The sequence below is a fragment of the Neopelma chrysocephalum genome, unplaced genomic scaffold, assembly GCF_003984885.1.
Source record: "Neopelma chrysocephalum unplaced genomic scaffold, ASM398488v2 Primary Assembly neopelma1_272, whole genome shotgun sequence".
Lineage (NCBI taxonomy): Eukaryota > Metazoa > Chordata > Aves > Passeriformes > Pipridae > Neopelma > Neopelma chrysocephalum.
In genome coordinates this window covers 1,437-22,626 of record NW_020897934.1, presented here as the reverse complement: position 1 = coordinate 22,626, position 21,190 = coordinate 1,437, and the positions used below count along the sequence as shown (strand labels likewise).

The 21,190-nt window shown below is 60.1% G+C and overlaps 2 protein-coding genes and 1 long non-coding RNA gene across 5 annotated transcripts in view; 1 reads left to right on the top strand and 2 right to left on the bottom strand.

The window, feature by feature from the left end:
- The window catches only part of CBX1 (chromobox 1), a 16,362-nt gene extending 10,215 nt beyond the window's left edge, over positions 1 to 6,147 (top strand). The window contains exons 2-5 of one of the 2 annotated variants that reach the window (XM_027704348.1): positions 1,733 to 1,908; positions 2,728 to 2,905; positions 4,297 to 4,391; positions 5,736 to 6,147. In XM_027704348.1, coding sequence (XP_027560149.1) covers positions 1,769 to 1,908; positions 2,728 to 2,905; positions 4,297 to 4,391; positions 5,736 to 5,880 — 558 coding nt within the window. In that variant the 5' untranslated portion in view covers positions 1,733 to 1,768 and the 3' untranslated portion in view covers positions 5,881 to 6,147. The remainder of the gene's footprint in view (positions 1 to 1,732; positions 1,909 to 2,727; positions 2,906 to 4,296; positions 4,392 to 5,735) is intronic. The other variant, XM_027704347.1, reaches the window with a different exon arrangement.
- A 4,338-nt stretch (positions 6,148 to 10,485) lies between these two features.
- Positions 10,486 to 19,859, bottom strand: NFE2L1 (nuclear factor, erythroid 2 like 1). Of its 2 annotated transcripts, none has more exons than XM_027704345.1 (6): positions 19,636 to 19,859; positions 18,729 to 19,222; positions 14,712 to 14,927; positions 14,251 to 14,340; positions 13,817 to 13,978; positions 10,486 to 13,643 (listed from the first exon to the last, which is right to left on the bottom strand). In XM_027704345.1, the coding sequence occupies exons 2-6, from the start codon at positions 19,218 to 19,220 to the stop codon at positions 12,300 to 12,302; spliced, it is 2,304 nt and encodes a 767-aa protein (XP_027560146.1). In that variant the 5' UTR covers positions 19,221 to 19,222; positions 19,636 to 19,859; the 3' UTR covers positions 10,486 to 12,299. The 2 variants fall into 2 exon arrangements, with proteins under 2 accessions (XP_027560146.1, XP_027560147.1); XM_027704346.1 differs by having other exon boundaries at positions 18,963 to 19,222.
- Positions 16,538 to 18,720, bottom strand: LOC113977853. Its single transcript, XR_003537424.1, has 2 exons — positions 18,136 to 18,720; positions 16,538 to 17,981 (listed from the first exon to the last, which is right to left on the bottom strand). It is a non-coding gene; the product is annotated as an uncharacterized LOC113977853 (long non-coding RNA).
- Positions 19,860 to 21,190: the final 1,331 nt, after the last annotated feature.

Genomic DNA, 21,190 nt, shown 5'->3' with positions numbered 1-21,190 from the left:
GGATAAATCCAGGGAGGGTTTGGAGCTCCTCTCTCCCTTTTTCCTGCAGTGCAGGGAGAGGCCTGTGCAGGAGCTCTGCTCCCTGCTGGCTCTGGGAATGTGGCCTCATCCTCCTGGATCTCCAGCCAGGATTGGATTGGATGCCCAGGGAGCTGGAAGGGACAAATCCCAAATATCTGGGGGGTTTGGGGAGGTTCCTGCAGCCCTTTTGGGGGGAAGCTCCTTCCCAAAGTGCTGCCAGCCTTGGATTTGCATCTTCCCTGCCCAGCTCCCCCAGAAAATGATGGATCCGGGGTGTTGCTCCTTCTCTGTTTCCCTGGAATTTCAGCGGCTCCTCCCTGAGCTCCCCTTGGCTCTCCCGTTAGTCCTGGATCCAGCTGCTGCCTCTGGAATCCTCTCCGGATCCAGCTGAGCCCCCTCAGGTGCCTGAGCAGCTCCTCCAGCTCCAGGCAGTGCCCAGGGAGCTTTCCCTGGAGCCCTTCTGGCTGCAGCCGAGGAGAATTCCTTTGCTGAGAGCAGCAATCCCGGAATCTCACCCTTCCGGGCGCTCCCGGAGTTTTTCTTCGGAGCCTCGTTGGGAATCACCTTGGAATCTCCTCTTCCCTGGCGTGCTGGGCTCTGAGCCCCTTCTCCAGCAGCTTCTCCAGCAGCCATGTGGTGCCAGAGGAGGAGGATGGAGGGGAGAGGAAGGAACTGGCCGAGGAATTCCAGAGTGAAACACGATCCCGCAGCTTCCTGCTGCTCCTGAGCCGGGAATGCCGGAGGGGTTGGAGGCTTTTCCATTGTTGTGCTGCACACCCGGCTCTGGCTGTGCCAGCTCTGCCTCCTCCTCCTCCTCCTCCTCCAATTCCCAGTCTCCAGACCTCCAGGAGCCTCACTGCTCCAGGTTTGCTTCCCTCTGGAATGGGATTGGAGGTGCTGGTGGGAGTGTTTCCACCCGGGAATTTAGGGAAAAGCCTCTCAGGCTCTGGCTGCGTCTTGGTGGGATCTTTCCAGGTGGTTGGTTGGGGTTTTTTTTGTTCTCTTCATTGAATAAGGCAAAAAAAAATCTTCATCCTGGGGGGCTGGATGGAATCATGGAATCATGGGATCATGGGATCATGGAATGGTTTGGGTTGGAAAGGACCTTAAAGCCCATCCAGTGCCAGGGCCACCTGGACACGCTTCCCTGTGGCTCTGAATCCAGAGTTCTCCCTTCCCAGCCAGCCCTGGATGGATATCCAGGGATTTTTGGATTGACTGAACAGCTCTGGAAGATAAGGAGGGGAAAAAACCCCCACCCTGCTGTGGATAAATATCCCAGAGTTCCCATCCACGATCCAGCAAAGGAAAAGGAGCGTGGGGAGGTTGGGATCAGGGGCTGGGACTTGGATTGGACTTGGATTAAGGATTTATTAATTTCCAGTTAATATAAAAACCACTCAGTTCAACCCTTTAGGCTGAAGGGTGAGGGAAGGGAAAGGAGCAGGTTGAGGAGGGACAAGGTGTGGGAAAAATATTCATGGAATTGGTGGAATGAGGAGCTGGAGAGGCAAAAAAAAAAAAGCCAAAGCTTTGCATCAAAATCCCGGAGTTTTGATCCCTGTTGGCCTGGCAGCACCATCCTGACCCGTCCCTCTGTGTTTTCCCTGCCTGTCCTCTCCCAGGCAGCATTCCCTGCCCCTGTGGATCCCAGGGAATTCCCGGCTGGCACAGGCAGGGCTGACCTGGGCTCCCTCTCCCCGCTTTGCAGCAGCGTCGCCCGAAAGCTGAAAAGCTGGCCAGCACAATGGGAAAAAAACAGAACAAGAAGAAAGTGGAAGAGGTCCTAGAGGAAGAGGAGGAGGAATATGTGGTGGAGAAGGTCCTGGATCGGCGGGTGGTGAAGGGAAAGGTGGAATATCTGCTCAAGTGGAAAGGATTCTCGGAGTAAGTGGCTCCAATCGGCTGCTCCGGGGGATACAGGGGTGTGCCAGCATCTCCTGGGCCTGTGGATCCCAAAGATTCCAGGCAGGATCAGTGTCCCTGGGGATCTCCTTGGGTGGAGAATGGAGCAGACAGGGAAAGCAGGGAAAATCCCAGTGTGCCAAACACCCAAAACTCCAGGGAAAATCCCAGTGTGCCAAACACCCCAAATTCCAGGAGGGAAAATCCCACTGTGCCAGACACCCCAAATTCCAGGAGAGCAGGATGGGAAAATCCCAGTGTGCCAAACCCCCCAAATTCCCATCACAGCCTGGGTGGGAAGATCCCAGTGTGCCAAACACCCCAAATTCCAGCAGGGCAGGGTGGGAAAATCCCAGTGTGCCAAACACCCCAAATTCCAATCACAACCTGGATGGGAAAATCCCGCTGTGCCAAATACCCCAAATTCCAGGAGGGCAAGGTGGGAAAATCCCAGTGTGCCAAACACCCCAAATGCCAGGAGGGCAGGATGGGAAAATCCCACTGTGCCAAACACCCCAAATTCCAGGTGGGAAAATCCCGCTCTGCCAAACGCCCCAAACTCATGGCTTGGGGTGGGAAAATCCCAATTCTTCCCTACAAACAGGCCCTTGGGGGTCTTCCCCTTCCCAGAGAGGGACAAGCAGCCAGAGGAATGACCTGCAGTTCTCTCCTGGGAAGGGGAATCCCGGGATTCCCGGCGGGATCAGGTCAGGGGCCGACCCGCCGCTCCTCAGCCGAAATCCCGGGATTTTCCCGGCATGGAAAAAGCTGTAGGACTGAGCTGCTGTGTTTGCTTTGCAGCGAGGACAACACCTGGGAGCCCGAGGAGAACCTGGACTGCCCGGACCTGATTGCAGAATTCCTGCAATCCCAGAAAACCGCCCACGAGAGCGAGAAATCCGAGGGCAGCAAACGCAAAGCGGAGTCGGACACGGAGGACAAGGGGGAGGAGAGCAAACCAAAGAAGAAGAAGGAGGAGGTGAGGAAGGGTGGGGGTGCTGGGCTCACCCCCCTGCCCCTGGCACAGCGGCTGATCCCTGGAATGGTCGCTCCAAACTGGTTTTCCCGAGGAATGGGAGCTTTGATTCCTAAAGGAAGGCAGCTTTGGAAAGGTGGAGCCTTGGGAAGGAGGCACGAGCTGCTGTCTCAGCTCAGTGAATCCAGAGGCAAAAAGGGTGTGCAGGAGCTCTGCTCCTTGCTGGCTCTGGGAATGTGGCCTCATCCTCCTGGATCTCCAGCCAGGATTGGATTGGATGCCCAGGGAGCTGGAAGTGACAAATCCCAGATATCTGGGAGGTTTGGGGAAATTCCTGCAGCCCTTTTGGGGGGAAGCTCCTTCCCAAAGTGCTGCCAGCCTTGGATTTGCATCTTCCCTGCCCAGCTCCCCCAGAAAATGATGGATCTGGGGTGTTGCTCCTTCTCTTTCCCTGGAATTTCAGCAGCTCCTCCCTGAGCTCCCCTTGGCTCTCCCATTAGTCCTGGATCCAGCTGCTGCCTCTGGAATCCTCTCCGGATCCAGCTGAGCCCCCTCAGGTGCCTGAGCAGCTCCTCCAGCTCCAGGCAGTGCCTCCAGCCCCCAGAAGGGTTCAGGACTCCCAGGGGCAGGAATTGCCTCTGGAAAAGGGGGATGAGGTGGAACACGGAGCTTCCTGCTCCTGGTGCTCCGGCTGCTCGGGAAATCGGGCACGGAGAGGCTCTGCAGCCTCTGGTTCCCATCCCAGGAGCTGCTGGATCTTGGCAGGCACAGGGCTTGGAGCAGCTGGGCCTTGGGAGGCAGATCCTTCAGCTGAGCATTCCAGAGGGGCACCTGGGGGGGATTCCCAGATCCCACAGGCCTCGGGCATGGGATCATGGAATGGTTTGGGTGGGAAGGGACCTTAGAGCCCATCCAGTGCCACCCCCTGCCATGGGCAGGGACACCTTCCACCAGCCCAGGTTGCTCCAACCTGGCCTTGGACACTTCCAGGGGTGGAGCAGCCACAGCTTCTCTGGGAATTCCATCCCAGCCCCTCCCCACCTCCCAGGGAAGAATTCCTTCCCACTATTCCCTCTGGCAGTGGGAAGCCATCCCCCTTGTCCTGTCCCTCCATCCCTTGTCCCAAATCCCTCTCCAGCTCTCCTGGAGCCCCTTTAGGCCCTGGGAGGGGCTCTCAGCTCTCCCTGGAGCTTCTCTTTTCCCAGTGAACCCCCCCCAGCTCTCCCAGCCTGGCTCCAGAGGTTCTCCAAGCGCTTGGAGCATCTCCCTGGCCCTGCAATTGCAGGCTGAGGCTTCCTGGGCAGCCCCCAGCGTGTCCTGAGGGCCAGAGCAGGGCTGTGGGTATCACCCTGGGAATTTGCCCAATTCCAAGTGGGAATTTGTCTCTTTTCCAGTCGGAGAAGCCGCGAGGTTTCGCCCGAGGCTTCGAGCCCGAGCGGATCATCGGAGCCACGGATTCCAGCGGGGAGCTGATGTTCCTCATGAAGTGGTGGGTGTGCCTTGGGGGGTCCTGGGGGGCTTTGGGGTGTCCCTTCGGGTGTGGTGTCCTCTGGAGGTGTGCCCAGCTGGGCAGGGAGGCCACTGGCACTGGGCTGGGAGCAGGGATGGGAAGGGATTGTCCCCCTGTGGGCACTCGATGCCCCTCAGGATGAGAAGGACATGGAGGGGCTGGAGCGTGTGCAGGGAAGGGAAGGGAGCTGGGAAGGGGCTGAGGGAGCGGGGGGGGCTCAGCCTGGAGCAAAGGAGGCTCAGGGGGGACCTTCTGGCTCTGCAACCCCCTGACAGGAGGGGGGAGCCGGGGGGGGTCGGGCTCTGCTGCCAGGGAACAAGGGACAGGAGGAGAGGGAACGGCCTCAGGCTGTGCCAGGGGAGGGTCAGGTTGGACAGCAGGAGGAATTTCTCCATGGAAAAAAGGGCTGTCAGGCATTGGGAGGGGCTGCCCAGGGAGGTTTGGAGTCCCCAGCCCTGGAGGTGCCCAGGGAAGGGCTGGACGTGGCACTCAGTGCCAGGGTGGGCATCGGGCACAGGGGGGACTCAGTGTGGGAGATCCCTTCCAATCCCAGTGATTCCATGACTCCCAGAGCCAGGACAGTGGCCAGGACAGGGGTGGAGCCAAGCCCCGTGGAGGGGTGGGAGGGCAGAGAGTTTGGGGGCAGAGCCACAGCTTTGAGCCCTGAGCTGGACTCACCCCGGAGCTTTTCCTGCCGCTCCTCCTGCTCCAGAACCACCCGGGGAGGGCTCATTGGGACTCCAGGGATCCCATTTCCCTGGATTCTGGATTTCCCTCCGGGTTTCCCTTCCATCCCACACCTCCCTGACTTCCCTCTCCCTTCCACACCTCCCTAATTTCCCCCTCCCTCCCTCCCAACCTCCCTGACATCCCTGTCCCTCCCACGCCTCCCTGACTTCCCTCTCCCTCCCTTCCACACCTCCCTGACTTCCTCCCACACCTCCCTGACTTCCCCCTCCTTTCCACACTTCCCTGACTTCCCTCTCCCTTCCGCACTTCCCTGATTTCCCTCTCCCTCCCTTCCACACCTCCCTGACTTCCCCATCAGTCCTTGACTTCCCTCTCTCTTCCACCCCTCCCTGACTTCCCTCTCCCTCCCTCCCTCACCTCCCTGACTTCCCTCTCTCTTCCACACCTCCCCAATTTCCCTCTCCCTCCCACACCTCCCTGACTCCCCCTTCTCTCCCACACCTCCCTGACTTCCCTCTCCCTCCCTCCCACACCTCCCTATCTTCCTTCTCCCTCCCACACCTCCCTGACTTCCCTCTCCCTCCCACACTTCCTCTCACCCCTCCCTGACTCCCCTCTCTGCTCCCCTTGCAGGAAGAACTCTGACGAGGCCGACCTGGTGCCGGCCAAGGAGGCCAACATCAACTGCCCGCAGGTGGTGATCTCGTTCTACGAGGAGAGGTTGACATGGCACTCCTACCCCTCCGAGGACGACGACAAGAAGGAGGACAAGAACTAAACCCTCTGTCCCCGCTCTGGGGGCGGCCCTTGGTGGAAAGATGCGGAACTGTGGGGTGTGAGCAGGAGGGGATTGGAGGCGGCTCTGCTCGGGTGGGACGTGGAGACGGCCGGAGAAGGTGCCCTTTGAAGAGACCAGTATGGTTTCTGTGCCCCTGCAGCTGCTCCAACCCCTTCGTGCAGCTTTTCCTGCTGTGTCCAGATTCCAACCAGCCCGGCTCAATTCGGAGGGGGAGGGAAAAACAAGGGGGAGGGGGGGATATCGGAGAGGGGGAGGGATTTTTTGGGAGGGGTTGTTGTTTCCAAGCAGCTGGTGGGAGTGGAAGCAAAGCCCCTTCCATGAAGGACTATCACTGGGATGGGTGGGCTGGGGATCCAGGGGGTGCAGGTGGATACTGCTTCATCTTCAAAGACCATCTCAGCAAACCCACGGCCTTCTTCCCACTAGTGTTAACTCTGCATTTTTAAGCCGTAGCATGTGTGTAGGTCTCTCTCTTTTATTTTGCTTTGTTTTGTTTTGTTTTGTTTTGTTTTGTTTTCTCCTCTTTTTTTTTTTTTGTTGTTTTCTTTTGCCATTTACTGGTGTAAAGGTTTTTTGGGAGGGAGGGAAGTGGGGAAATCAGTCTCGTTCACTGGGGAGGGAGATGTGAGGTCTGGTGACAACGTTCCAGATCGTTTCCAGATCGTTTCCAGATCTTCTCTTTTTTTTTTTTTTTGGTTTGTTTGTTTGGGGTTTCGTTTTTTTTTTTTTAAACAACGTGAATTAAAAAAATTAAAAAAAAAAAAGAAATTAAAATTAAAAAAAAAAAAGAAAAAAAAAGGGGAATGGGGAGCAAAAAACAAAAAAAAAAAGCCCAGTGTTGCTGACAGAACTGGGGAGACAGGGACAGAGACACGAGACTGAAACTGTGAATGTCCAAAATCTCCAGAGCTGAGAATCCTCAAAACCCTGCGAGCGATTTTTAAGGGGGTGGGGGGGGGGGGGGTGATGGTGTTTGGGGGGGGGGGGGGGGGGGGGGGGGGGGGGAGACTTGTGAAAATGCAAACTTGTGATTCTGTAATTGTCCTGCAGCAGAACTGCCAGTTCCTGACACATGCATTGTATGAGGGGGGGTGGGAGGGAGGGGGATGGATCTTAAACCCTTTTCGAGCCTTTTCTACCCTTCTTTCCGTTCTAAGGTGCTATTTCTCATTAAAAACAAAAAACAAAAAACAAAATTATGGGGGTGGGGAGGGGGGATAAAGAGATTTCTGAGCACTCTGGTTCCTTTTTTGTCCCCGTGATTTGTTGTGTCCAGCCAAGCAGCACAGGGAGCTGAGGGGAGGGAGAGGAAAAAAACCCAACAGCAGCACAAGGAAAAAAAAAAAAACCAAACCAAACCAACCCCCCTCAATCCCATCTCGTCCCCAGAGAGGTGGTTTGGGGGGAGGTCGGTGCCAGAAGCCCCGAAACCTTCGGAGGGGTTTGATTTTTTTTCTTCGATTGAAAAACATAAAAAAACCCTCAGATTTATTACAAATACTGAAACTTATTTAATTTTTTTGTGGGGGGAGTCAGTCCCGAGCCCCACCAGAGCCCTGGCACCTCCTCCTTGGGGCGGTTCTCTCTCTTTAGACCTGCATTGTACAAACCTTTTTTTAAAAAGAATCGTGTGCTTTTAGGTTTCTGTGAAAACGTCGTTTAAATGTAAAGTACGTGTTTGGATTTTAACTTCATACCGAGCTCTGTCAGTTTTTTGTCTCAATAAAATTTTAGATTTATAATCCTGATTTTTTTTTTCTTTTTAATTTTTTTTTTTTTTTGGTTAATTTGTTTGTTTGTTTTTACCTTCTCGGCTCCTTCCTCCGAGCTCTCTTTGGGCGTGAGGGGCAGAGCAGGAAGGTGCTCCCCGAGCTGGGTTAGTTTGGATTCCAGGAGAGCTGGTGGCTCCCCTGGAGCTTTGGAAGAGGTGGCAGCAGGTTCTGGAGTGGCTGGTCCTGATTTATTTTGGCTTCCACCTGGAGAAGAGAGGTTTAAACAGAGCCCTGAGCTGTGGAGACAGGAGGAGCAGCTGTGGTTTGGGACGTGCTTTGGTGCAGGAAGATGCTGCTGGAGGGTGTTCCCGGCCAGGATCCGGCTCCAGAGGTGGGTAAGTGGCCTTTAATTCCCTTCTCACCCCAACCTGGTGGTTTTGGTGGGGTTTTTAGGGCTTTGGCAGGAGGTGGTTTGGCTCCTTCCATCCCTGGTGTGGATGTGCTGAAGGCCCTGAGCTCCTGAGCAGAGCCAGTCCTGGGTTCTGGAGTGGGATGGTGGTTCCTGAGGGGGGCTGATGGTTCTTCACTCGGAGGTTCTGGTGTTTCCAGGCGTGCAGGATGGAGCAGGAAGGTTTTGGATGGAGCAGGAAGGGTTTGGATGGAGCAGGAAGGGTTTGGATGGAGCAGGAAGGTTTTGGATGGAGCAGGAAGGGTTTGGATGGAGCAGGAAGGGTTTGGATGGAGCAGGAAGGTTTTGGATGGAGCAGGAAGGTTTTGGATGCAGCAGGAAGGTTTTGGATGCAGCAGGAAGGTTTTGGGTGGAACAGGGGCCGTGGAATTCCTGAGGGACCCAGTTGAAATCCAGGTTATTTGTGCCAGCACAGCCTGTACCCGGCAGGACAAGGAGATGCTGCCCTGGCCCAGCAGCAGCAGCAGCAGCAGCAATTAAAGGTGGATTAATCACCAGAGAGGGCCGGGGTAACGTCCACTTAATTGAGCATCAGAGGCTGCAGGTCCCGGGGGAGCTCCGGGAGATCGATCCAGGTCGCTGGAATCTGCCGGTTGCTCCATCCTGGCGGTGGGAGGGGGGCTCTGAGGGCTCTGAGGGCTCTGAGGGCTCTGCTCTGAGCTGCAGGATTTTGGGGACCTGCTGTGGCCCCTCCTGAGAAACCCAGGCCCGGGAAAACATCCCCTCGTGACCAGGGGAGATCCATGGGGGTTCCCCCCGGGATCGATGCTCCAGGTCGGAGCCGGAGCAGGGCAGGGAAGGGCAGGGGAGCCCCTCTGTGTCCCCACGGAGCCCGGGCTGGGGGCTCAGGAGCAGCTGGACCCTGGATCCGAGGGCTCTGAGCGGGATCAGAGCTCCCAGGCCCCGCTGGAAGCGATTCCTGCTTGGGAATCAAAGTGTGGGCTGGCAGGGGGCCCGAGCGGGGAGGACCAGCCCAGGGGAGGGACTGGCTGAGCTCCCCACGCTGGGCTGGGCACGGGCAGGGAGCCAGAGCGGGCTCTGCCAGCCTCGGAGGGCTGGGACACCCTTGGGAGCCTCCCCATGGATTCCCTGGGCTGTTTGTGCACCGGGAATGACCCGTGTGGGCACAGGGGCAGAGGCAGAGCCTGGGAACAGCAGTGGATCCTCCCCAGACCCTCCTGTCCCTCCTCTGCTCCCCCTCAGGAAGGGCTGGGACCTCCTGACACCATCACAGGGGTGGGGGAATCCCTGAGGGCTCTTCTAACCCAGCCCCTGAAGGAATGTCTGGAATAAATCCCCTGGAGCCCAGGAAGAGGGAGGGGAAGCACCTCAGAGTGTGGATTTAATGCTCCTCATCCCCCTTGGCTGAGCTGGCCTGGACTCAGCAGCAGCACCAGGAGGAGATGGATCCTTCCAGTCCCACTGGGAGAGGTTTGATCCACAGGAAAAGGGCACCTGGCCCACGGGAACACCCGTGGGAGGCTGTTGGGGAGCAGAGTGGGGCTGGAAGTGTGATTTTGGCCGGATTTTCTGGGCGTGTCTGGCCAAGGGAGGATGAAAACCCCTGGAGAAAGGGATCTGCAAGGACAAAATACACGGAGATGACGGGGTGTGTTGGCACCAGGATGGCATCCAAAATGCCATTTTCCACACCAGCAATTCCCAGGAGCAGCTTTCCATCCCTGGCTTGTGTGGGGTCTCCTGGAGGGACCCCCAGCACCACCCAAAATGCCCCCCCCAGGGGCTGGATTGAGGAGCTGGAAACATTCCAGAGATGGAGGGTTTGGTGTCCTCACTCCTGGCTGGGATTTATCCCACAGGGAAAGGGATCTGGGATAGAAACACCCTCAGGATTGGATAAACTTTGTCTCAGTCTCCAACGCCACATCCAAGAGCTGCAGGGAAGGTGGGATGTGTGGAACAGCCCCTGGAGCTGCCAAGGCCAACGGGAGAACAGGACACCGTGTCCTGGGAGTCCACATTCCAAGGACAGGGATTGGACTTGGCCTCAGACCTGCAGGTTTGACCAGGAGCACGTTTTTCCTTGGATTTCTCTGGGAAGACCCTGCTGTGAAGGAAGGAAGGAAGCAGCTGAGGCAGAGGAGGAGCTTTTCCTTTTCCTTCTCTTTCCATCCATCCCCTGCAGGACAACAGCGACTCCCTCCTCCCAACCCACTGCTGGAACTGGAGCTGCTCCCAGCCCCGAGCCAGGAGCTACTGCGGGGGGGGGAAAAAAGGTCCCTGCTTGGTTTCCCTGCCATGTTCAATCATCCAAATACCCAATAAAAACCCCTGGAGCCGAGGGTGGTACAGTGAATAAGCCGTTTTTATTTTTGTCCTGTGCTCACACAATCTCTCTTCTTTCCCTGACAGGTTTCACAGATCATTCAAAGAAAAAAAAAGTTTTCTAAGAGGAAAAATAATTTAAAACATACGCACAGGGCCTCCCTTCCAACCTCCCCACACCCACAGCTCCACCACTTTGTGCTTCGTCTCACGCGTCAGGATCCCGGGAATCGGGGAAGGTCCCAACCACCCCTCAGTGCACTCCCAGATCCAACTGCTTCTCCCAAAAAACCCAGAGAAAGTGCCCTTGGACACACGTGGCCCAGCAGGCAGCTGCTCCAGGCCTCCCTCCTGCCTCTCCAGGTGTCCTTCCCTTGAGTGACCACCCGAGTCCTCCCTCTCCCCTGGATCCCGTGCACAGGACTGGCTCGGAAAAGCCATTTTTTTTTTCTTTTTTTAAGCATTTTTTTGTTTTGTTTTGTTTTGTTTGTTTGTTTGTTTCATTTCGTTTCTGTTGCTGGTAAAGTCCGAACACTCCCAGCTGTGCTATATGGAAATACAGCTTCTAGGATGGTCTCCCCTGCAGGAGACCAGACAGTGATCAAGGCACTACCCCCACCCCCCTCCTGAAAACAAAGGAAGTCAGACCAACACCTTGGGACAGAAGAGAATCCTATAATGTGATCACACGGTTACACGGAATCTTTATGGCAAAGAGAACATTGAGCAGCTTTGAACGTTTGGGCTTCTCCCTTTTTTGTTTTTTTTTTTTACTCAACACAAGCACTTCTAGACCCTAAAAGGGGAGGAAAAAAAGGGGGGGGCTGAAGCCCCCGAAAAACCCAAGCGCGGTTACGGGACAGGGACCTACAGCTCGTCTAAGGCTCTAAGTGACAACCCACGGCCTGGGCTGGGCTTGGGATCGGGATTCCACCGCTCCCCTTGTGCTGTTGGGGGCCCTGGAGGCCCCCCCAGATTCCTCCCCAGGCAGTCAGTGGGAGAAGCCAGGCTTGGCATGCAGGCTCTGTGTGCTCCGAGGGTGCTGGGGACACGGATCCTGCTGGATTCCCTTAACCCTCTCCAGTCCCTCTCCCCCTCCCCGAGGCATCACAACTCCTCCTCCTCCTCCTCCTCCTCCACGTTTTCCATCCCAGGCTGGTTCTCCCCACGCTGGGAATGAGTGTTTTCCCCCCCACTCTGAGCTCCCTCAGGCTGGAAAGGGTTAACGGAACTCACACCACTTTTGTGTTTCCACGTGTGCACTGGTCTGGTCTAGGGAAGGGATGTTGGTTCGTCTGGAATTGAGTCGGATTGAATCACACACACCGATGGCAAAAACGGGTTCAGGAAAAAAAGGAAAGGAAAAAAAAAACAACAACAGAAAAAAAAAAAAAGAAAAAAGGAAAAAAAAACAACCAAAAATCCAACTACCTGAAATCACAGAACTTTGGAAGTTCAGAAAAACGTCTCTCCTATAACTTGTGTTTTGTTTTTTTTTTTTTCTTTTAAGTTCATCTGCTTAAATTTCTTTTCTTACTTAAAGCCAGTTCCTAACAGTAGTTTGTTTTTTTGTTTTTTTCCACCTCTGCCAACCTCCCCAGCAGCGTTTTTGCCAGCTCTGTCCCTGCGCTCCAAGGATCCCGGGGTTGTGGGAGGCTCCGGGCCGGGGGCAGCGCAGGGAGGAGGGGGGGGGGCTCCTCCTCCATCCCCTCCAGAACCCCCACAAAAAAAAACCTCGGCCCCCCCGCGGCTCCCGCAGCGTCCGGCAGCGCCAGTTCCCCCCCGGTTGCGTGGTTGAGAAGATATATCGGATAAGAAGGCGTGAAAGTTCCTCTAAAAGTTACTTCCAGGCTCAGCCTTTCTCCAGTTCTCTCTCTCTCTCTCTGTCTCTCCCTTCGTGGTGAAGTGTCCCCGCTCTCTCCCGCTTCCCCTCACTTCCTGCGGTCCTTCTGCTTGCGGTCCTGGCGCCGGGGCTGTGGCTCTGCGGGGCCGCGGGGGATGAGCAGGACGGAGCCGTCGCTGCCGTACTGCAGCGCGTACTGGCTGGGCGAGTAGGGCCGCCCCTGCTCGTCCCGCAGCCGCCCGAACACCTCCTGGTACAGGCTCTGCACCTTCTGCTTCATCTGCCGGATGGACTTGAGGAACTCCACCTTCTCCCTGAGCAGTTTGGACTTGTCGCGCTGCAGGTCCTCCACGTCCCGTTCCAGGTTGAGGATGGTGTCCAGCTTCCTCTTGCGGCAGTTCTGCGCCGCCATCTTGTTCTTGCCGCGCCGGCGGATGTCGCGGATGAGGCTGAGCTGGGCCTCGCTCAGCTGGTACTTGGACAGCAGCTCGTTGAACTCCTCCACGGGCAGGTTGATGATCTTGTCGTTGGTGAAGGGGATCTTCATGGCCCTGGCTCGGTGCTCGTCCCTGCTCATCTGCTTGTCCAGGAACTCGGACGGTTTCTCCTTGGCGCCGCCGCCGCTCTTCTTGCCGCCGCCGCCGCCGCCGGGCAGTTTGGGCTCCTCGGGATCCAGGGCCCCCGGGGCCATGTTGTAGGTGTGGTTGTGGCCGACGTGCTCCAGGTAAGGCAGGTAATGGAGCTGGGCCGGGTCCTGGTAGCTCATGCGGCAGAACTTGCTGTACTCGGGCTGGTATCCCACCGCCCCCTCCGCTTCCTCGAAGTCCACGTTCTCCGAGTCGGAGCTGTAGCCCACGGCCCCTTCCTCGGAAAACGAGGAGGAGGACGAGGACGAGGAGGAAGAGGACGAGGAGGACGAGGCTTCCGAGCTGCTCAGAGAAGCGGGGCTGTGGCCAGAATCCAGGGAAAGACCTGAGTCGGAGTCGAACTCCTCTTCCAGCTGCGAGGCCTGCACGGGGTTGAAGCCCTCCTCGATGGCCAGGTCCATGAGGCTGATCTCATCCAGCATGGCCTCATCCAGGAGCCCTCCCAGCGGGTCGGGCAGCTCGGGCCCGGCCGTCTCGTTGCCCGTGCTGTTCATCTGGGGCGGGAAGAAGATCCCGCTCAGGTTGGTGGAGCCGAAGGTGCTGTTGAGGCCGGTGGAGTTGTCCGGCGCCAGCTGCAGCAGGGCCGAGCCGCCCGCCATGGAGGGGCTCTCGATCTCGGAGCTGAAGAGGGAGAAGTCCTGGGAGCAGCTGCCCAGCGAGGCCTGATGCAGGCTCACGTTCTGGTTGATGGGGGTGCCGGGGGCCAGGCTGTAGTTGGACGCCAGGAGGTCTCCGCCGGTGCCGCCGAACAGGCCCTCGCCCGTCGTGGAGTTCACTTCCATGGCCTGGAAGAGACGTGGGGACGTGAAGGACGATGTTCCAGGCTGGGAGCGAGGAGCTCCCCCCATCCGGCTGCGGCAGACGGGCCACGGGGCCACCACGGCATCACCACACCCGAACCCACGGAGCACCTGGAGGGACAAAGCCCCTTCCCCATCCCTCTCCCCCGGGGGCTCACCTGCATCTCCATGATGGACATGAGGTCCTGCCACTGCTGCTCCAGGTCGAAGGGCGACTCGTTCTCGGCCAGGAGGGGGGACAGCAGGGCGGGGGGGCCGCCCGGGGCCCGGCTCTGCCCGGGGACGGCTTCGCTCAGGGCGGAGACATCCGCAGCTGGGAACTGAGCACGTGAGGGGAGTCAGGGCTGGAGCCTCGGCACTGCAGCCATCCCCCAGCCCGGCGCCCTTCCCGCTGCTCCACGGCCTGCCCGTTCCTCCTAACGAGGAGCAAAGCCAGCAGGCTTTAATTAACGGTGGCCCACCCCCTCCTCGGGTGGTTTCAAGGAGCCTCCTGAGCGGCCAAACCCGGTTTGCTGCGGGAAAAGATGCGGGAGGCACGGAAATCCTGGTGGGTGAGGCAGGGAGAGCCCCTGGATCCGCCCCAGCCGCTCACCTCCGAGTTCTCCCCGAAAGGGAAGGTGGCCTCCAGCAGCCTAAGGCACTCCTCCAGGGACAGGGCTGTCTGATCCTCCGCACCAGGCACCTGGAGGGGGAAGGAAACACAGGGAATCGTAGCCTCGGGATTGGGGGAAGGTGGTGCTGAGGGAACGAGCTCCTTCCAGCAGGGCTTTATTACAGCGCATCCAAAAAAGAGCCAGAGGCCCCACCCAGTGCTCCATCCTGCCGCTCCAGGGAACGGGAACGCGCCGGAGGAGAACCTCTCCCCTGCCTCCTGCCACGCAAGGACTCGCCACGGGGCCGAGGGGACTCTGCGGCTGCCGGGGACACGGGGACACGCAGGGCCAGCCCTGCCCTGGCCTCGCCAGCGCCAAATCCTGTCGCCCACCTGGGCCAAACCCTGCCGCTGCAGCTCCCACGGAGGCCCCCAAGCAGAGCCCGGCCCGGGGGCGTTACCTGCGCAGGGAAACTCTCCCCGGTCTCTCCATCAACTAGCAGGTTTCTATCCAAGACCTCATTCCCTGCACTCCTCCAGCTGTCCCCGCGCTCCCTCCCATCGCTCAGCTCTTTGTCCACTTCGCTCTCTTTCTGCCGGTGGCTGTAGTCAAAAATCTCTCGCCCAGCGCCGAGATCAATATCCTGTCTCCACAGGATGTCAATCAAATCGATGTCCTGCAAGACAGACCACATTTCCTTCAGCCCCTGCGCTGGGGCGGGGAGGGGGTCCCCACCCAGCGGTCCCACCCCCTCTCCCCACCCCTTCCCCCGTTCCCCCCCCACCCCGTACCCCAGCCCGCAGCCCACCCGGGGAGCCCCGCGCTGCTCCTGCCGGGGCTCCGGCGCCCCGCGGGGATCCCGGGAGCGGCTCTGCGGGCTCCGCATGGCCGGCCCTGCCCTCCCCGCCGCCCATGGCCGCCCGCCCGCCGCCGGGGGAGGCGGCGGGGGCCGCCCGGGCCCGCGTCGCGGCGGTGGCTGCGCCGTGCCCGCCTTGCATCAGCCCGTGGTGCCATCCCGGCCATTTGCATAAGGGGTGGGGTGGCAGGAAAATCCCCGCATTCCCACCCACCTGATGCAACTTGAGCAGCCGCCGCCGCCGCCGGACCCTTCCCGGGGTCCCCGCAGCCCCCCCACCCGGTGTGTCCCCCCCCCGGTACCTTTCTCATGTCCCCAGCTGCCGCCCGGGCCGCGGCGCACGCCGATCATGGTCCCCGGGGGAGGAAGAGGAGGAGGAGGAGGAGGAGGAGGCGGCGGCGGGGCGGGTTGGCCGGGGCGCGGTGCCGCTCCCGCACCGGCAGCGCGGGCGGGGGCGGCGGCGGCGGCGGCGGCAGCGGCGGGGGGGGGGGGGAACCGCGCTCCGCTCCGCCCCACCGGCCACAGGTGCCCCCCCCGCCCCCGGTGCGGCGGATGCTGCTGCTGTAGCTGCGGCGGGGCCGGGAGGGGCTCGGGAGGGGCTCGGGAGGGACCGGGAGGGGCTCCCCCCCCCCCTTCCCAACCCCCCCCCGCCCGTTCCCGGCTGCGGCGGCCGCCAAGCCCCGCCCACCTCGGCGCAAGCCCCGCCCCTCCCCGCCGGGATGCGGCGCCGCCGGCCACGCCCTCTCCGCCCCGCCCCGCCCCCCGGGGCGGTGGCCGCAGCCAATCAGCGCCAGCGGGGGCCGCCCGCTCAGCCAATCAGCGCCCACCGGGCCACGCCCCCGCCCTGGCGCAGCGGGGCCGCCCCCCCCCCAAAAAAACCCGAAATCCCCCCCTAAAATGAGGAATTGGGGGAGGAAGGGGGGGAACCGGGACCCCCCGGGCGTGGAGAGGGCAGCAGGGAGGGCACAGAGCGCGGGGTCACCTTGGCTGCTTCCCCCGGGACACCCCGACCCAGAGGGGGCGACCCCAATGTCGCCCCCCCCGCAACTCCCCCAGTGAGACCCCCGGGCGCTCCTCACACCCCCCAAAACCCTCTTCACCCTCCTTTTCCCCCCCCAGACCGTCCCAGCAAACCCCGGCGGTAACCACAGCACAGCCCCCCCCTCCCCACAACCAGAGCCAAGGCCAAGTGTAAGGAGATCCCCCCCCACGCCGGGGAAGGGGAGGGGGGGGCGCAGGGCTGAGCCCCCGCAGCTCATCACATGTCCCGCGGCCGCGTATTTTTATCCCCGGGTGTTGTGGAAACGGGCCCCGGGCGGGCACGGAGCCTCCCGCCCTCCCCACCCCCAATGCTGCAGAGGGAAGCGCCCGGGATTAAATCCCAGCTTTGTCTTTAAACCCGGCAGCCACCCCGGATCAAAATGGGCTTTTTTTTATTATTTTTAATTTTTTTTTGTTTGTTTTATCCGTGGGATAAAATAACTGGATTCCGTATTTCCGCATTTCGCAGCTGCAACGCCCAAAAAAAAATGCCCCTCCACGGCATTCCCAAAATTATTTATAATCAGCCATATTCCAACCCCACCCCCCACTCCCAAGCAAGGTCGTGCCTGGCCCAGGGAGTCGCAATGTGCCAGGGAAAGTCATGGAAAAATTTAAAGCCCGGCCCTGGAGCCATCTGCAGATCATCAGCACCCGCCCCAGGCCCTGCAGGTGCCTCCCAGGGAGCTGCAGAGTTCCCGGGATATTCCCCTTGGAAAGGTTTGGGGGAGGGAGTCAAGGATCGGGACAAAGACACCAAAACCCAAGGAAAAAAAAAAAAGAATCCCCAAAAAGCCCTTAAAACAAGGCTGGTTTGGAGCGTGGCAGCAGCGAGTTGGGTCTGGCTGGCCCCGGGGGAGGAGGGCACGGGGATGGTGTGACTGGAGTGACGTGGGAGCCAGACGGGATTTCCTGGAGCTGGGCCCTGGCAACAGCACCCTCCCCTCCTGTCCATCCAGGGGCTTGGGGGGGAAAACGTGGAAAAGAGCCACCCGGGAAGAGCAGGGATGCTGCAACCCCCGGGAGCTGCGGATCTCCACACCCTGCCCTGGAGGAGATTCCCAGCCCGGCCGGGAGCTTCATTCCCAGCACGTCCCGGGATGCAGCTGCACAGAGGCCTCTGGAAAAGAGGAGCCACCAGCCTTCACCTCCCAAATCCGCACTGTTCCTCCCTAAAATCAGCTCCCTGTTTCCCCACCCGGCACTGGGAAGGCTCCCCAGGCCCTCGGCCAGGAATGCCAGCCTTGGGAAGGACGAGGGACCCTTCCAGGAGTGACCTTGCACAAGGCATTTCATCACATCCTTCGCCATTCCCGAGGCAGGGAATTGCATCTCTCCGCTCCCAGGGAAGCAGCACAAGGTGGGAAGGTTTGGCCTCGTGTTCTGTGACCGCCTGACACCTCCAAGGTCACTTCCCAACCCAGAACGGGATTTTCCCCCTCAATCCCACAGCCCAGCGGAGCCAGGAGACCCCCGTGGGAAAACCCATGGAAAACCTGCAGGTCCAATCAGGACACCATTCCCAGGGAAGGATCCCGCTGCTCATCCATCAATCCCAGACCCAAAGCAAGCATCACCTTTGTCTCTGCGGCGCTCACACCCCTTCCCACACCCATTCCCACGCCCCATTCCCATTCCCATTCCCTGCCTGCTGCTGCGCCGGAGCCACATGACAACAGCTCCCAGCATCCAGCTGCCCTCCCCTCCTGCAGGGACAGGGTTGGCCTGGCTCAAATTCCACTCTTCCCACGCCCAGACACGACTTGGGAGACGCTGGAGCGACGCTGGAAGGACCCGAGGCCGGGAATCGCCACTGACACACCCCCCACGATCCTGGAAGGACCCAAAGCTGGGAATCAACACCAACCCTGCAAGGACCCAAGGTCTGGAATCGCCACTAACCATGGAAGGACCTGAGGCCACAGATCACCACTGACCCCCCTCCATGATCCTGGGAAGACCCAAGGACATGGATCACCCCCGACACCGCGGAGCCGCCGGACGAAGGCGGCGTCGCCAAAGCCACACCAGCAGCTCTCCAAGAGCCTGGAATTGCATCCCAAAGGTTGTGCTGGGGCAGGAGAAATAACCCCCTTTCCAGTTCACCTCTCCCCACCCGGGCTGGGAGGAAAACTGAGCCAGGGATCATGAATCCTGGCCGGGCTCCAGCCAAGTAACCCAACCACCTGCTCCACACCTGGGCTGGGGCTCTTTCCCAACTGCTCCTGTTTATTTCCCAGCTGGATTGCTCCATTGCCCAACACCGAGTCACGAGAGTGCTGCTGCCCCCAAAACCCCTTCCCCCCCTCCTTTCACTCTTCCTTTCAACCCAGAATCAAACAAACAAAAAAAAGTAGGGGGGTTAAAAAAAAAACCGCCCCGGAATTTCCCCTGGAATTATCCCCAGAGCGCTGAAACCGAGCCAGGAGCCAGGATTGCGACATTCCCGAGCAGGGACACACTTTCCCTAAGTGCCAAACACACACAATATCCAGCCCTGCGCGCACCAGAAAGCTCCCAAATCCCAGTTTTAAACGGCTTCACCCCGAGCTTCTCCCGGGAAAAGCAGCTCTTTCCTACCTCCTTGGTGAGGTCTCCGTTCGCCGGCGCGGCCACGGCTCCCAAATCCTCCAGTTCCTCCCCGAATCCCTGCTCTGCTCCGCTCTCCCTCACCCCGTTCTCGGTGCTGCCGCCGTCCTGCAGGCCGGACCCGGCGCTGGGCTGCCCCCCGGACACGGATCCCTCGGGATCCCTGTGCACCAGCCAGGCATTGACCTCGGTGCTGGGCACCTGGAACCTGTCCAGGGCCCTCACCTGGTTGAGCAGCCGGCGGGCGGTGAAGTAATAGTCCAAGTCCACGCTCTTTGGGTGGATGCCATAGCCGTCCAAGGTGTTCCTCAGGTTGTGGAACTGGGTCTGGGTGTAGGCAGAGCTCTGGCCCAGGATGATCTCCCGCAGAGGAGGGAGCTGGGAATTCAGGTAGGTGTCCACGTCCACACGGACCCCGATGAGGCTGAGCAGGATGGTGAACTGGATGAGGCCTTCGGTGAAGTATTTCTTCAGAGAAAGCATCTCTGGTGGAAAAGAGAAAAAAAAACAACAAACAAAACAGGTGGAATGTTTGGGAAGGAACAACAACAACAACAAGAAGCTGCCGGCGGCGGGCGAAGCCTCCACACCAACAGGTTGGTTGGGTTTGGCTTTGCTCTGCCCCACTTTCAAGCAAGCAAAATAAAGGGGTGGTTGGCGTTCAGGGCAGCGCTGAAGAAAGCAAAATAAAAGTTTCAAGGATGTTTAGAAACGGTCAAGGATTTCTGGTTGAGGAGGGCTTTGTTTTCCTGTAAAAAATTCTGGGGCCGGGCGGTTGAAAAAAACAAGGAAATCGAAGGTTTCAACCTCCAGAAGCAACAACTCTCCCCGGCAGCTCCACCCTCCCCTTTCCCTTTGTGTTTTGTCACCCAGAGATATAAAAATCCATGTGACTTACTGTCCAAAAACTCCACATACAGCGCCTTCCTCTCTCCCCCCTTAATTCCCCACGCTCCAGGTCGGGCTCTGCTCCTTTCTCCCCCTTCTCCTGCTGCGGCCGCTCCTCCTTCCCCTTCTTCTGCTCCCGAAAGCCTTTTGAAGGAGCCTTTTATGAGTCAAAGGTCCCGACCATGGGAAGGTCCAAAGACTCCTCCGCTCCCGGCTGCGATTTCATCAGCGGCTGAAATGTAACCAGAGAGCAAACACGGTAACGCACCGCGGCACCACCCCGGGCGCGGGGCCCGCTCCCCCGGCGCCTCCTTCTCCCTGCAAAACCCAGGGAATCTCGCTGGGAAGCGGAGTTACCTTCGACAGCGACAGCGCTTCCCCTCCCCGAGCTATTCTTAGGCCGGCGCGTCAACTTCCCGCTCTCCCAAGGAATCCGGCTCCCTTTTCGCTCTCCCCCCCCCCCCCCTTAAGCCCAGTTTTCCAGCCGCTCCACAAGGGGGGTTTTTCCATACGAAACACCCCCCCCCGGGGCCCGCCCCGCTACCACCTCTCCCCCCCCGGCCGGGGAGCGGCTCCAGACCCCAGGGAGGGGGGAGCCCGAGCACGGGGTGTCCCAGCAATGAGGGAGGGAAGGGGAGTCCCGAACAATGAAGGGGGGGGTTCCCCAATATCCCCCCACGTGCTCCCCACTCGTCCCCCCCTCCCCAAAACCCGTCGCGGGGGCCCTTTAAGACCCCGCGCGCGCCACGTGACCCGCTCCCCGCGCGCCACGTGACCCGCCCCGCCCGCCCGCGCGCGCGCGGGGCCCGGGCCCGCTGCTCTCCCCCCTCAGCGCCGCGCCGTCCCCGCCGCCGCCGCCGCCACACCCCCCCCCCCCCCCCCGGCCTCCCCCCCCCCCCCCCCTCCCTCCCTCCCTTCTCCCGCACCGCCCCGCCCCGCAGCGGCGCCGCAGCCAATCAGCGCCCGCAGAAGGGAGCGGTCGCCCAATGGGGAGGCGGTGGAAGGGCGCTGCTCCCGCCCACCTCGCGGCATCTCTCTGATGGGCAGGCGGGGCGACCAATGGGCGCGCGGGCGGCCCTCGCGCTCGGCGCCGCCGGGGCCAATCAGGGAGGAGGAGCGTGAAGAGCCGCGGGTCGACCCCCCCCCCACGCCCCTCCGGGCGATTTGAGTGGCGTCGCCTTCGCCCAATGGCGCGCGAGCGCCCCCGCCGGCGCCCGCCAATCAGAGGGGCCGGCGCGCTTGAGTGGCGGCGGCGCGCACCAATCGCCGCGGGGAGGCGGCAACGCCCGCCTTCGCGGCCCGCAGCGGTTGCCATGGCAACGGGCGCCCCGGGGCCTCCGGTGCGAGGCGAGGCCTCGACACCGGCCCGGGGGGACCCCGGTGACCCCCCGAACCTCCCCGAGGGGCAGAGGGCGCCCTGAGGGGTCCACACTGCGGCGGGGAGGTGTTCTGGGGTGGTTCTGAGGGAGTTCCTCAGCCTGGTTTCCTCCCGGAGCATCGTGTGGCCCGCCCTGGGCAGACCCGGGCCCTGGGGATGGTGATGCTCCTGAAGGGCCCCGCGGGTC

Coding starts and splice junctions, on each gene's coding strand:
- NFE2L1 (XM_027704345.1), bottom strand. CDS start 19,220: ATGCTTTCTCTGAAGAAATACTTCACCGAAGGCCTCATCCAGTTCACC. Junction 14,928..18,728: donor ACGGAGACCTCACCAAGGAG/GTAGGAAAGAGC, acceptor TCTGTCTTGCAG/GACATCGATTTGATTGACAT. Junction 13,979..14,250: donor CTTTCGGGGAGAACTCGGAG/GTGAGCGGCTGG, acceptor TCACGTGCTCAG/TTCCCAGCTGCGGATGTCTC.